Below are 14,454 nucleotides of genomic sequence, written 5' to 3'. Positions count from 1 at the left end.
GCAAATTATTTAGGCACGAATTGATCTACATCAGGCAGCTAACATTACGACGGGTCCTTCGTTACGAGTTCTACGGCGGGAGCGGGCGGTGAAATGTTGTCTTATTTATTTCGCCAGATTGTCGCTCAGGTAAGACTTTTATTTTTCCACAAATTATCACATATTTTCTGCATCTAAGTTGGGTACTGTCTCGGTGTACTTTTGGAGTAGTATTATGTTCGTTAAGTAACGGATAACTTCATTGATTAGTATCGAATTTCAAACAGACCCAGGAGGTTCAATCACTTGACAGGATGCCTGAGGGTACGGTGTGTCAAAATATACGTTACCAGGCAGCGTCGTTAAGCTGGCGTCAGAACAGATTTCGTCCATTTTTCAGCAGTTTTGAATGCCAGATTTCTTCTGTCTCACTTTAAATCACTGTCTTTAGTAAAAATGTACCCGGTGTTCAGCATACACTTCCTATTTCATAGTATTTGTATGGATAATTTTTGTTACATGATCATCATTATAAAGTTTGTAAAATGTATTTGCATTTTCTTCACAAAGGATTTATTTTATTTACATCCCTACAGCACAACGCCTGTACATAGAGGGTTGTGACACTTAGACTGGAGACAAGGTTTGAATTTGAAGTGTGGGGGCTACGGGACGAGTCCACTCGAAACCACACCGCCATGTCACGTCAGTACAGCCTGCGGAAGTGCGGGATCCGATTCGACCCTCCCGCCTTGTTCGTCACTTACACGGACAAGTCCGCCGGGAAGACACGCTGTCGAACAATGCCGATTCGCAACTTCACCAAAACCTCGACCGTCACCAGATTCGTGGAAGACTTTCGCAAGAATCCTCGACACAAAAAGTTCTTAGAGAACGTTCCAAAATCTCAGCTCGAGAAGCTGCTAAGACTTCTGCAGGACAACCTACGCGGGATGTCGCTAGACGAAAGTTTGAACGAAATCCGGAAGGAATACAGCATCGATCCTAATGAGGACCTAAACAAGGTTGATGAAGAAACTCTCAGGAAGAAGAAAACAGCCATGGAAGACAGTTTTGAGAAGAACAGGAAGAAACCAGGGGACCCTGATTTTGAGTATGAAGTTGAAAGAGACTTTCAGCCTGTAGAGACTTGTGAGTGGGATTCGGCTGATTCTGGATCTGATGCAGACTTCTAGTGGTCCTACTAAAGTACTGAATAGTAAAATTCTGTACTGAAAATACATAATTTAGTCATAACTTGTTCCTTCCTAGTATGTCCCGTACAAATACAAATAAAACAGTCATGATATTAGCCAATGATGTTTATATGCTAAAAAATGAAATGAAAAATAGAATATTTTGGAAGGTTACACTGCCATAAACTGTAATTTCTTGCATTTCAAGCTAGTTGTACCCTATTTTAATAGCTTTGTTACATACATGTATGTGTATAGTTGTTAGAAAATTGGATCCAATTTGTTGAACATAGGATAGCCATTGTTTCCTTGTCTGATCTACCAGAATGCATAGCATGGCTTGTCAATTGTAGAAAAATGTTTTGTTGATTAACTACATTGTAATCAATGATACACATGTAGTACATAACAAGAATATGAGAAAAGAACATTTTTAGAGCACTCCAAGACAAGTTTATTTGATGAAAAACGGGTGTCTATGTAACGTTACATGTGTACATGTAAGTTAAATGCAAGTTTGATGTGTTTTACCTTGGAAGTACGGGTACAGGCTAGGGTATTAAAAACCAAATAGCAAATGGTTTCCCATAAAGCCAGATGTGCTATAACATATCCTGTTGTACATTCAGAGTACATCTGGCTTTATGGGAAACCATTTGGTTTCAGACATATATGGAAATGTTGAACTGTGAATTCAACCAGACTCTTCAAAGCAATGTATTACATTGTTTTATTGTAGTCTTACATGTTTAAAGCATAATGTTATATTCTTTCCAATTCCATTTATTGACAGGAAACCAATCTGTCAGAACTTTGTGAACTTACATGTACTCTAGGTCTTTATCATGCATTCCATAATCTCTTAACTTTTACCTATATTTTGCTATCCCCTTTGCATTACGCATTGACTCTGACTTGAGTTTGAATCAATCAATCAAATGGTTTTTTATTCATAAAAAACATGGACTTTGCATCCGACGGCTGAATTACGTCCAGTTGTACATCCAAATTCGTTACACATTTATTTACATAGGTATTAACACAAATATCCACATCATTATTCACAAAGTCTTTGACATGCTGTGTCTAAGACAAACAGTGACTGTTCAAGAGATAGATCATATATGGGACGCTACTCTGTTTGTACTGCTCCGTTCTACATTTGGTAAGACTCAGTTTATTACTGGAACGAGTGATGCGTTCAGTGGCTTTGTGTTTTTTATAGATATATCATGATCGATCGGTTGCTGAATAGGTGACTCCTCCGAGCCATTTCCTCCTGTTGTTAGCAAGGTATCTGTTAACTCCATGGTTTCACAGAGAGTTGGTTATTATAATCTCCCCGGAATAGGTTGGCGCCTGCATACAGTTCAGCTGGTTTCTTCACAGGCATACTTAGAGTGTGTCCCAGAAAGTTCAGCTGTCTCAATTGCATATGCCCTATGCTTTGTTTTGGTCATGTCACTTGTGAGAAACGCTGTTGTTTGTTAGTCCCAGTCAAGCCTTTTGGGTGGTCTAGTGGTTGGCAAACCAGCTTCCAGAGCAGAAGGTTGAAAATTTCTATATGCAGCTTGCATTGGACATAAAACGTTTGCCAGGCATAAACTTCCAGACATAAATTGCTTCTTTTACTACTATCCACTCACAATCAACATACACAATATTACATGCATGTGAATCTGCACCATTAACACTAAGAGCAAATATAATTTTCTATAGAAATTCAAATTCTCCACATTAGGAAGTACATATGTTAGAATCTTTAAAATGTGTACATTCTGAAGAGTTTTTTTGCACGCAATTTAAGTATATACATGACTGTATACATTATGCTGGATTTGGAGGTACATTGTACTTTATATGTAGTATGCCAGGAGGATGCCAGTTCCATGAGGCTTATTGTTATATGTTCAGAACAGATATTATACAAAGGCACACTTTTCATCTGCCATAAAACCATTGGAATGGTGTCCTCAACCCATGAGCGTATAGATTTGTAGCAATGCTCCCAGTCCCTTCCGTCTTAATGTTCCAGTGATACAGACATTTCCAGAACACACTGGAATATCACAATGGCATAAGCAAGTTATGTACATGGCAATGCGGTTGCTGCTCAAACTGATCCATACATCATCATCACAATGGTTGTGTGTCCAACACTTCCAGGAGGTTTTGTTTCACTTAAATGTTTTAAATGATTTGCCTCCTTGCTGCTCTTAGAGTATTGGTAAAAGCTTGGTATACACTACGGCTTGCAGCAAATGCATCTTCAAATACACTTGCCAATATGGATTGGTAGTTTACCATCAGAAATATACTTATAGGTAGGCAGACTAATTCTATGACATGAGTACACTGTACAGTGCATGATGTTTTAGGAGCAAACCATTGTACAGTTCCAGGCCCACAAATATATTTTGGTCTTCTTGATGTACGTAGTCTTATAAATATCTTTTATGCCAAATTGTTGGCAGGCGTTTACAGAAGTTATTGGTTAGGTGCAAAACTGTACATGGTCTGTTGCAAAGTCTATTTTTCGGTTATCTTAAAAAACCATAAATTTCTATACAATTTTATTACTACTCTAGATGCAATTAACACTACATTACATTTATCACTGCATTTCAAACACCCCCAAATTTCTATAATCTCTCAAACTTTCTCTGTATAACTAATTTACTTCACAATGTTACATCTTTAATTATAATGTCCAAAATTGAATTGTACTGATGTACACTGGTTTGGTGTCACAATTGCAATAATACAATCACAGCAAAAATTGAAATATCCAACATGCATATGTCAGTGTAATTTAGACTGATGGACAATGCAGCTGTTGGTAAATCAAAAATAATTGAATTTTTCATCAGTATTGTACATGATCCTGTTGAAAAATGCAGTTATTTTTCGGTTCATTTTTGAATATGCTTGTAAATAAGACGACCGAAAAAGGAATAGATTGTTTTTTTTTAAATCTTTTTGTTTGCCATTAATTAGCCTATCTTTTATGAAAAGTCCTTAGCTTTTAGGGCCCCTTGCAGCTTCCTTTCCAACTGCAGCTGTTGGTATCACGACTATGTTTACAAAGAAAATAATGTACGTGTATCTTTGGGAGGGACGGTAGATAGGCCTTGGTTTTCTTTTCTTCCAGATTTGGAGTTTGTCAAGTTTTCAATCACTGATTAATTTCAAAATGAAATTTGTGTATCAGAATTTAGAATGGGTTAACTGAAAAATGATAAAAGAATGCGATAGCTAAAAACGAATTGAGTTTAATGGTGATTTATCTGTTGGCAGGTTTGGCTTAGTTGAAAAAGTGACGTTAGATTTTGTTCCAATTAGCAACTTCTTGAATGTGTATATAATATATCAAGAAACAAACACAAAGTATTTAAATTTTAATGGACTTTGTGTATGATGTGTTGTGTGGTTTTTACGTTTTTATTTTCCATTTCTTTTCACCCAAGTTTTTTCTCAAAATATGTCTCAACCAACTGCCATTCTGTAATTCTGACTGGCTTTTGTTTTGACCAATACGTGTTGATGAAAATGATCTCAATTGCGGGTAGTAAGAAAGGCTGCGCTTTTAGGCGCTTTGGCGCCTAGCCATATTTTCCTTGACATTTTCTGTCAGGTTACAAGTTTCACTTGGTGATGTGAAAAAAAGAATGACCCTCTACGTGAGAGCCGATATGGTTTAATTTCTTAAAATTTTTGTAGGCTTTTGTTCGGATATTCAATGGCGCTAACCCGCGGAATGTGATTGAAAGTCAGAGCTGGGTAGATTGGAGCGGGTACATAAATATGTTCACGGATTGTTTTCGGGCTAGGGATCGGACTTATATGTCCAAATAAAACTTCTGTTCAGTGGGAAAATTCAAATGTTATATAAATAGACTAGAAAAGGAAAGGGCATAGAATATATCCTAGTCAATGTCTGTACCTCTTTATGTGGTACAGTAAGTTTTAGAATTCGTAATCTAAAATTTGCACATTTTATAAAACTAAAATATACTGTAAGAAGACGAACAAATATTGCTTTTTAACCAGGTTTATAAATTGTCGACATTGTGCAAATTAAATGGTTTTAGAATTTGTAATTAGACATTATTATGTTTAAATGGCGTTAAAAGACAAACAGATACATGTTGTCATTTCACCAGACTGGTCAACGTCGTGAATCGTGATCACATAGTTTTAAAAGTTGTCATCTGTTTTAAGAATTTTCGTGCGTGTAAAGGATATCATGTTTTGCTCTTTCACCAGATTTGTCAAATTTCAAAAATGGGTTTGAAATTTGTAATCTGTTTTCATAATTTTTCGTTGAAATGATGTAAAAAGGCTCCCGGATTTTGCTTTACTTTTTTTTTCACAAATTTGCCAACGCTGTACAAGAAAATGTTAGTGGTGGTGGCGATATTGTAGTTGCTGAGTAGATGAGTGGTCCCGTTGATATGCATGCACTCTTCGGTCGGTCGGACAGTCATTTCCCTCCGCTGTTAAGGCTTCGCCCGGTCGATCTAAAATAAAGAGAGAAAGATCCTCCGGGCAAATTGCCCATCGGAAGTTACTGGACCCCTCCCCATGCCCCTTCACCTGCCAATCATTCTGTATGCCCAAATATGGGGGTCGACCATCTCTCGTCCAACCAATCAGACATGGTACAACATTTTACCATGTTTCTGTATATGCTGCATATTTTGCCTCCGTTTTATGTTGTAATATAGATAAGGCGCAGAGAAGTAGTATTCTTTTGATTACAGGATGTGGATATAGGCCAGTCATCGCCCGAGGCACTTCCTGAGACTTCCTGAGTAATTTCCAGTCCTACCGGATGAGATGACTAGACAGTGTGGATGATGTTTTATTGATACGTTTCATTGATGCCTCAAAAGTTTCTAATAAAGCATAGATATCACTACGTGTCAAATTTTAGTATTTTGCAAATCTATGCCCAGGATTATTGTATTTTAACTCCAGGAAGATTAGCTACATACTTGATTTTGTATGTCTTGTGTGTCGCTAATGGAGTTTAATAAAGCACATAAAGCACATAAAGCATACATGTATCCATATGTCGTGAAATAACGCTACATATCATGACCCTTTCTCACTTCTATGTTTTTTTCATTGCTATAGATGTATGCAACGGCCAGTCCAATGGTCATTTCATTATTTCTGACTCTCCTACCGATAATGTGACGTTACTAATGGCTTCAAACCTCTGCACGTAAAGAATCCAGCACGCGTTTCAGGAAGAGTAGGTATGAACATGCGCGTTGTAGAGAAGTCGCATTGGCCATTGCAGTAGTAACTACGAGAGCATAGCGCCATTCGTCACCGGCACCAGAGGTAGAATTGGGGATGACAAAAAAAAAAGAGAAAGAGGGTGTTTTCTATAGAGCTAGTATCACGCTAATGCATAAAGGGGAATCTTCTCCTTAATATGTATCGGATCCTTTTACCATTGATCTCCAATGGTCAAAACTATGTGCTATGTGGGTCAAAAGGCACATTTTAAGGCTCCTCCCCTGGGATCTCCCAAGGCCAGTAGGTGTTTGGTAGTGTGAGGGGGAAGGAAGCACGTCGTGGCGTGTTACGAGTTACCTCCCCTGTGATCTCCCATGGCCAGTAGGTATTTGGTGGGATAGAAATCTCTGGGCACCCTTCTTCTTCAGGGTTCTCTCTTGAGATCTGTCTGGACCAGTTAACGTAAGGACGGACGGGCAGGGACCTTCGCCATGTTACACCTGACAGGGCTCCTTCACCTAACATTCCTTCTGGCCAATACGTATCAATGGCTCCATATGGGGTAACAGAGTTGTACCTGGGTAGCCCATGTGCGTTATACAGAACATGGCGCCTGCTAGCCTCAAACTGGTGGTTGTGGAATATCCCTATACTGCTGTCCTGGTAGGTCCTCGGATTACCCTGTGTCCTAGTAGCTGTAGGGAGTGGTGGTGGCTCTGCGGCTGCGGCGTAGAAGAGGACGGTGTCGTCATCAGGACTGTCGGAGTCACAGTCTGGGGCGCCGAGAGAATGATGGAGAGACGGCAATGACCTGTGGAGTTCTGCACGAACGTGACTGTCGCGGTGCGAATGATGTGTAAGAGGAAGTGTGTTAAACTTGTTGTAACCTGTGGACCTAGGCACAGTAGGAATGGTAGTTGTCTGTGGGTGTGAGCGGTAGGGTAGGCAGCGGCCGCTGGGCAGCGGCTATGTGATCTGGGATCTCAGTGTACAAGTGCGGCAGGGCGACCGCCTTGTGTCGGATCTCCCAGTATGGTGGAGGCAGGGCAGGCAGAGGGCGCTGAGCAGCAGCTACGTGATCGGGATTGTCATCGTACTGAATGTTATCGAGGACATAAGGGGATGCCCCCAAGGCCGACAGGACCAGGATGCGTCCACACATGAGCATTACGATCATCATTTCTCAACTTTAGCTGGTACTTTCTGTAGCAGGGACCCTACAAAGACTGTCAAGAACACAACCACAGCCACCGAGACAACAGCCGGGATGGGAAAACCTTGGGCTGATGTGCGTCGTTTAGGAGTGGTTACCTGCATATTTGTAGTCATGTGCACGAATGTAGTTGATGTCTGGTTTCTAGGCGTGTGGTATCTGTAGTCTTCCGTAGTTAGGGGCGTTGTACTTGTTTGGTCTGTGTCGATGTTTCTGTCTACTGTCGGACATGTTTTGTGGATCTCTCTTGGGACTGAGGAAATGTTAGAGAACAGAGGGGACTCGCCGTATTTAGAGATTAGAATGCAAGTTATGTTATTTGTGTTGTCTTGTATCTCTGCGTCGTGTGTTTTGATAAAGGTTATGGCAATAGTTGTGGTGGTTGTACTGCCTAGACCCAAAGAAACTACTTGCATGCTTGCGCTACTTCCCAACCCCACCGTGACTCCAACATTGTTTTCCCACGCCTGCCTGCACATATCTGGGTAGTTAAGGGTCCGTTCGTTTGGGACGTCGTCGGTAGCAATGGCGACAAAGGGCGAGTGCACACTGCTGTCTATCAGTATGGCAGAACTATAGTTCGTGCTCCCGTTATGGCAACTCATAAAACTGTTTGTAGGGCTTTCGGTACCGGTGGGGGAGCCCGTTATTACTGATCTAAATGCCCACATGAGAATCACGTCATCGCCAGATGAATCTACATTTCTGAAACAGAAACCGAAGGTGGGTGTCTCAAAAAAAATGGAATATTCATCTAGTTGGCTGTTACTATCCAAGTCAAGGTCCCATTTTGTCTTTTGTGGCTTTTCGTCGTGTACCGTCATCAACCTATCACCACCAACACTGTAGACGGCTTGGCCCAGACTCCCATGCCGTGTGACATTCAAATCTAAGCAATACAGAGAGTTTCTCTTCATGTGTATCTCAAAAAGAGCAAACATGTTTTCGAATGTGTTTGGGGGAATATTATGGATTTTATTGCCCTCCAAAAAAAGGGCGTTTAGCCTGGTCGAGGCCAGCAAATCGAACCAAGCCCGGTCTACGGTGTGTAACTGGTTGTTTTCGAGATTTAGCCAGGAAATATGAGTCATGTTCTTGAAGCACCCATGGTCAATCTGTTCTAATTTGTTATTGGACAAAGAAAGATAAGCGAGACCCCCTAAGCCAATGAACCAACCCTGTTTCAAATATGTCAACTCGTTGAAATCTAGGACCAAAGTTTCGAGATTCGAAAATACACTCAGGCTGTTTTCCTCCATATGTGTGATTTTGTCATGAACCAGAACCAAGGTCGTCACGTCGGGGTACGAGTAGTCCGACAGGCGTGGTAGTTTTGTTATTGAGAGAGCTCCAAACGTGTAGCCTCTTAGTGCAACAGCCGGGTATGCGTGCAAATCAAGCCAGCAGGATGTTGATTGGTTAAGACTGTCTACCGTATGATGTTCTCCATATTCTCCTTCACATTGGATACATGTACCCGACCCGTCCACGTAATGTATTGCCACCTTATACGGCACACATCCCGGCCACTCCACTGCCTCACACCGACCAGGAAAGCATACTTTATCCGCCATAGCTTTGTCGGCAGGGTGAGACAGGGTGAGACAAAATAGCATGATCCCTGCTATACTTCTCTTTGTAAGGGCCATTCTTCTGGTATTGACTCAAATCTTGGGAAAATAAAATCTATTGGGCTGGACACTAACCTGTTTAGGTTGTCTCAGGTAGTTCGGTCGTTTGTAGACAACAGCTCGCTTCAGCTACGCCAGGACTAGGCTCCCTCACAGGCGACTGGGCTTCAGTATTTGTGGTACAGACTTATATAGATACTTCGTGCACTTTACATAAACATAGGGACAATAAAGGCACACAGAAGAATGCTGTTGATTACGGAATGTTGAGCCTCGAGGCTCCGGAGATGTCTTCTTCCTGATAGCACGACTTGTAATTTCCTTGTCCGACGTGAAGAAACTGATGAAACGCCGGATCCCGTATTTCGTGGAAAAATATCCTACTTGAGGGTTGCAGTCTCTGATTAGTGCCAGATATATGATGCTTGGATCAATTTATATTCTTTTTTATCAAGATGGCAACGGGGGTGGGGGGGTTCTCACAAATACTTCTTATGAAGATCCAATAAGTTTCTTTGCGTTCATTAATGTAGTGTCACTTGCATTTTCTATGAACACCTTAATTACCCTGTCCCGTGTCCGGTTTTACACAACTTTTAGATGTTATCAGAAAGGCTGAATGTATCAAGGTAGCTCGAGCACATAGATCAAAATGTAATTTGCCGAGGAACGTCGTAGCGAAGTCGCATTGCAGTAGTAACTACGCGAGCATTGCGTCATTCATCACCAGAGATAGAAGGGGGGCATAGAATTGGGGATGCCAAAAAAAAGAGAGGGAGATGTACAGGAAGCTAGTATAACGCTAATCTTTATGTATGTAGAGGATTCCTCTGCCTTAATCTGTATCGGATCCTTTTAACAACATATTGATCTCATATGGTCACTACTAGGTGTTACGTGTGCAATATTTTAAGGCTCCTCCCGTGGGATCTCCCAGGGCCAGTAGGTGTTAGGTAGTATGAGGGGGAAGGAAGCACGTCGTGGCGTGTTACGAGTTACCTCCCCTGTGATCTCCCATGGCCAGTAGGTTTTTGGTGGGATAAAAATCTCTGGGCACCCTTCTTCTTCTGGATTCTCTCTTGAGATCTGTCTGGACCAGTTAACGTAAGGACGGACGGGCAGGGACCTTCGCCATGTTACACCTGACAGGGCTCCTTCACCTAACATTCCTTCTGGGCAATATATATCAATGGCTCCATATGGGGTAACAGAGTTGTACCTGGGTAGCCCATGTGCGTTATACAGAACATGGCGCCTGCTAGCCCCAAACTGGTGGTTGTGGAATATCCCTATACTGCTCTCCTGGTAGGTCCTTGGATTACCCTGTGTCCTAGTAGCTGTAGGGAGTGGTGGTGGCTCTGCGGTGAATATCCCTACACTGCTGTCCTGGTAGGTCCTTAAGCTTGGATTACCCTGTGCTCTAGTAGCTGTAAGGAGTGGTGGTGGCTCTGCGGCGGCGGCGTAGAAGCGGACGGTGTCGTCATCAGGACTGTCGGAGTCACAGTCTGGGGCGCCGAGAGAATGATGGAGAGACGGCAATGACCTGTGGAGTTCTGCACGATCGTGACTGTCGCGGTCCGAATGATGTGTAAGAGGAAGTGTGTTAAACTTGTTGTAGCCTGTGGACCTAGACACAGTAGGAATGGTGTTGTCTGTGGGTGTGAGCGGTAGGGTAGGCAGGGGCCGCTGGGCAGCGGCTATGTGATCTGGGATCTCAGTGTACAAGTGCGGCAGGGCGGCCGCCTTGTGTCGGATCTCCCAGTATGGTGGAGGCAGGGCAGGCAGAGGGCGCTGAGCAGCAGCTACGTGATCGGGATTGCCATCATACTGAATGTTATCGAGGACATGAGGGAATCTCGCAAGGCCGACAAGACCAGTATGCGTCCGCACTTGAGCATCACGATCATCATTTCTCAACTTCAGCTGGTACATTTTTAGCAGGGACCCTACAAATACTATCAAGAACACAACCACAACCACCGAGACAACAGCCGGGATGGAAAAACCTTGGGCTGATGTGCGTCGTTTAGGAGTGGTTACCTGCATATGTGTAGTCATGTGCATGAATGTAGTTGATGTCTGGTTTCTAGGCGTGTGGTATCTGTAGTCTTCCGTAGTTAGGGTCGTTGTACTTGTTTGGTCTGTGTCGACGCTTCTGTCTACTGTCGGACATGTTTTGTGGATCTTTCTTGTGACTGAGGAAATGTTAGAGAACAGAGGGGACTCGCCGTATTTAGAGATTAGAATGCAAGTTATGTTATATGTGTCGCTAGTGTCTGAACGTGTGTTGAGGATTTCTTCTTTAACACCTGTCTCTGTGTTGTGTGTTTTGATAAAGGTTATGGCAATAGCTGTGTCGGTTGTACTGCCTACACCTAAAGAAACTACTTGCATGCTTGCGCTACTTCCCAGCGCCACCGTGACTCCAACATTGTTTTCCCACGCGTGCCTGCACATATCTGGGTAGTTAAGGGTCCGTTCGCTTGGGATGTCGTCGGTAGCAATGGCGACAAAAGGCGAGTCACTGCTGTCTAGCTTTTGTACAGAACTATAATCCATGCTCTCGGTATGGCAATCCATTAAACTCGCCAGACCTGGGCTTTCGGTACCGGTGGGGGAGGCTGTTATTACTGATCTAAAATCCCACATGAGGATCACGTCATTGCTAAATGAATCTACATTACTGAAACAGAAACCAAAGTTGGGTGTCTCAAAATACATAGAATATTCATTTAGTTGGCTGCTACTATCCAAGTAAAAGTCCCATTTTGTCTTTTGTGGCTTTTCGTCATGTACCGTCATCAACCTATCACCACCAGCACTGAAGACGTCTTGGACCCGACTCCCCTGCCGTGTGACATTAAAATCTAAGCAATACAGAGAGTTTCTCGTTAAATGTATCTCAGAAAGAGCATACAGGTTTTCGAATGTGTTTGGGGGGATATTATGGATTTTATTGCCCTCCAGAAACAGGGTGTTTAGAGAGGGCAGCAAATCGAACCAAGCTCGGTCTATTGTGTGTAAGTGGTTGTTTTCGAGATTCAGCCAGGAAATTTTAGTCATGTGCTTGAAGCACCCATGGTCAATCTGTTCTAATTTGTTATTGGACAAAGAAAGATAAGCGAGACCCCCTAAGCCAATGAACCAGCCCTGTTTCAAATATGTCAACTCGTTGAAATCTAGGACCAAAGTGTGCAGATTCGAAAATACACTCAGGCTGTTTTCCTCCATCTGTGTGATTTTGTCATGAACCAGAACCAAGGTCGTAACGTCGGGGTAGGCCGGCAGTCGTGGTAGTTTTGTTATTGAGAGAGCGCCAAACGTGTAGCCTCTTAGTGCAACAGCCGGGTATACGTGCAAATCAAGCCAGCAGGATGTTGATTGGTTAAGAAAGTCTACCGCAGGACGTTCTCCTTCACATTGGATACATGTACCTGACCCGTCCTCGTGACGTATTGCCACCTTGTACGGCACACATCCCGGCCACACAACTGCCTCACACCCACCAGGAAAGCAGACTCTATCCGCCATAGCTTTGTCGGCACTCAGTAGGGCCAGACAAAATAGCACGATCCCTGCTATATTTCTCTTTGTAAGGGCCATTCTTCTGGTACTGACTCAAATCTTGGGAAAATAAAATCTATTGGGCTGAACACTAACCTGTTTAAGTTGAGTCAGGTCGTTTGTAGACAACAACAGCTCGCTTCAGCTAGGCCACGTACTCCTGAACTAGGCTCCCTCACAGGCGACGGCTGGGCTTCAGATATAATGCGTGCACGAGACTTACAGATACTTCGTGCACTTTACATAAACATATATAAGGGCTAATAAAGGCACACAGGAGAATGGAATCTTGAGCCTCGAGGCTCCGGAAATGTTGGCCTGACAGCACGACTGTTGTAATTTCCGCGATCGAAGAAAATGATGAAACCCCGCCGGACCCGCCGTTGAAAATATACTACTGAAAATTGAAGTCTCCATTGCCAGCCAGGGTCCTATATATATGATGATTGGATCAATTTATAGTTTCTTTGTATACTGATGACGAGTAGGGGGGGGGGGGGTTCTAACAAATACTTCTTATATATAATATGAAGATAATCTTTATATTATGCAGTACTGAGTACGGCAGTACATTTACTTACATTTTCAGTGAATTGTCCTATCCCGGCGTGTTAGGATTTACAAAACTTAATTCAATATAATATAACTAAGTGGCAGAAAGTCGGAATGTATACAGGCTAGGTTACTCATAGATTACAATAAACGTAATTTGCTGATTTTTCTTTACACTAGTACTTACCGTTGGCGATGCACCCCCCAAAAAGATCTGGAAAGTAGGGGGTATCGCTGAAGGATGCCGAGACTCTCGCCAAAGACAGAGCAGAGTGGAGGAGGCTTGCTGCCCAATGTGCCATGCATGGGAGGAACTAGGTCTAAGTAAGTAATTTGCTGATAAGTCGCTGTACTTTTGTTGTGTCAATAAAGTTCTCTCTATCATACTATAACTTGAGATCTATACTGAAATATGCAAGGATGATGCACTCCCACAGGACCTGTAGCCGAACATTAAGCTATCTAAACCCGAACTAGTCACAAACTGAACTGTATTGTTGCAAAGACTCAGCGCTACCGCAACAGTTCCATCCCATATATTGTTAGCCTACTAAATAAGTAATCGAGCGTACTCGGTTACGACCTTCCAGTCATTGAGGGGTAATTAACTGTCATGCCGTAATAACACGTTTTGTTTAGTAGCCCTCTTTATGACCACTGTTTTACCTCGAATTCGTAATCTTAATATGTATTTTATCCAGCAATGTAAACTTATTAACATTTATAACTCTAATAGATTTTACCATATGTGTATATGTTTGTAATAGATGTTGTTCGATTTTAAAGCTTTTAATGGGTTGTTATTGTAAGTAACAGTGCAATTCAGAACCCCTGGGTTCTGCAAAACTGTTTTACGTCGTTATCAATAAACCAGTCATATATATCGGCGGGCGACTAAATTCATTCTAGGAGCCCACTCGAACACCCTGACCTACAAGGAACGTCTCTCCACCCTTGGTCTGTTGCCTCTTGCGCACAGGCGTGAAGTTTGCGACGTCATGGTGTTTATTAAGTCTAAACCAATTGTTCACAAGTATGTATCCCTCCCTTCCAGACCCTCTAGATACCT

At 42.4% G+C, this 14,454-nt stretch overlaps 2 protein-coding genes and 1 pseudogene across 2 annotated transcripts; 1 reads left to right on the top strand and 2 right to left on the bottom strand.

The window, feature by feature from the left end:
• The first annotated feature begins 43 nt into the window (after nt 1–43).
• LOC109477907 (centrosomal protein of 19 kDa-like) lies at nt 44–2,973 on the top strand. Its single transcript, XM_019779372.1, has 2 exons — nt 44–129; nt 576–2,973. Exon 2 carries the CDS (start codon nt 678–680, stop codon nt 1,173–1,175), a length of 498 nt encoding a protein of 165 aa, XP_019634931.1. The 5' UTR covers nt 44–129; nt 576–677; the 3' UTR covers nt 1,176–2,973.
• Nucleotides 2,974–6,692: 3,719 nt separating this feature from the next.
• On the bottom strand, nt 6,693–7,594 carry LOC109477762 (annotated as a pseudogene).
• Nucleotides 7,595–10,178: 2,584 nt separating this feature from the next.
• Nucleotides 10,179–12,872, bottom strand: LOC109477745. The gene has a single exon (XM_019779091.1). It carries the CDS (start codon nt 12,870–12,872, stop codon nt 10,179–10,181), a length of 2,694 nt encoding a protein of 897 aa, XP_019634650.1.
• Between the last annotated feature and the right edge of the window lie 1,582 nt (nt 12,873–14,454).

Source organism: Branchiostoma belcheri, unplaced genomic scaffold, assembly GCF_001625305.1.
Source record: "Branchiostoma belcheri isolate BF01 breed outbred unplaced genomic scaffold, Haploidv18h27 scaffold41, whole genome shotgun sequence".
Classification (NCBI taxonomy): domain Eukaryota; kingdom Metazoa; phylum Chordata; class Leptocardii; order Amphioxiformes; family Branchiostomatidae; genus Branchiostoma; species Branchiostoma belcheri.
This window is presented reverse-complemented; position numbering and strand designations above follow the sequence as displayed.

Coding starts and splice junctions, on each gene's coding strand:
- LOC109477907 (XM_019779372.1), top strand. CDS start 678: ATGTCACGTCAGTACAGCCTGCGGAAGTGCGGGATCCGATTCGACCCT.
- LOC109477745 (XM_019779091.1), bottom strand. CDS start 12,872: ATGGCCCTTACAAAGAGAAATATAGCAGGGATCGTGCTATTTTGTCTG.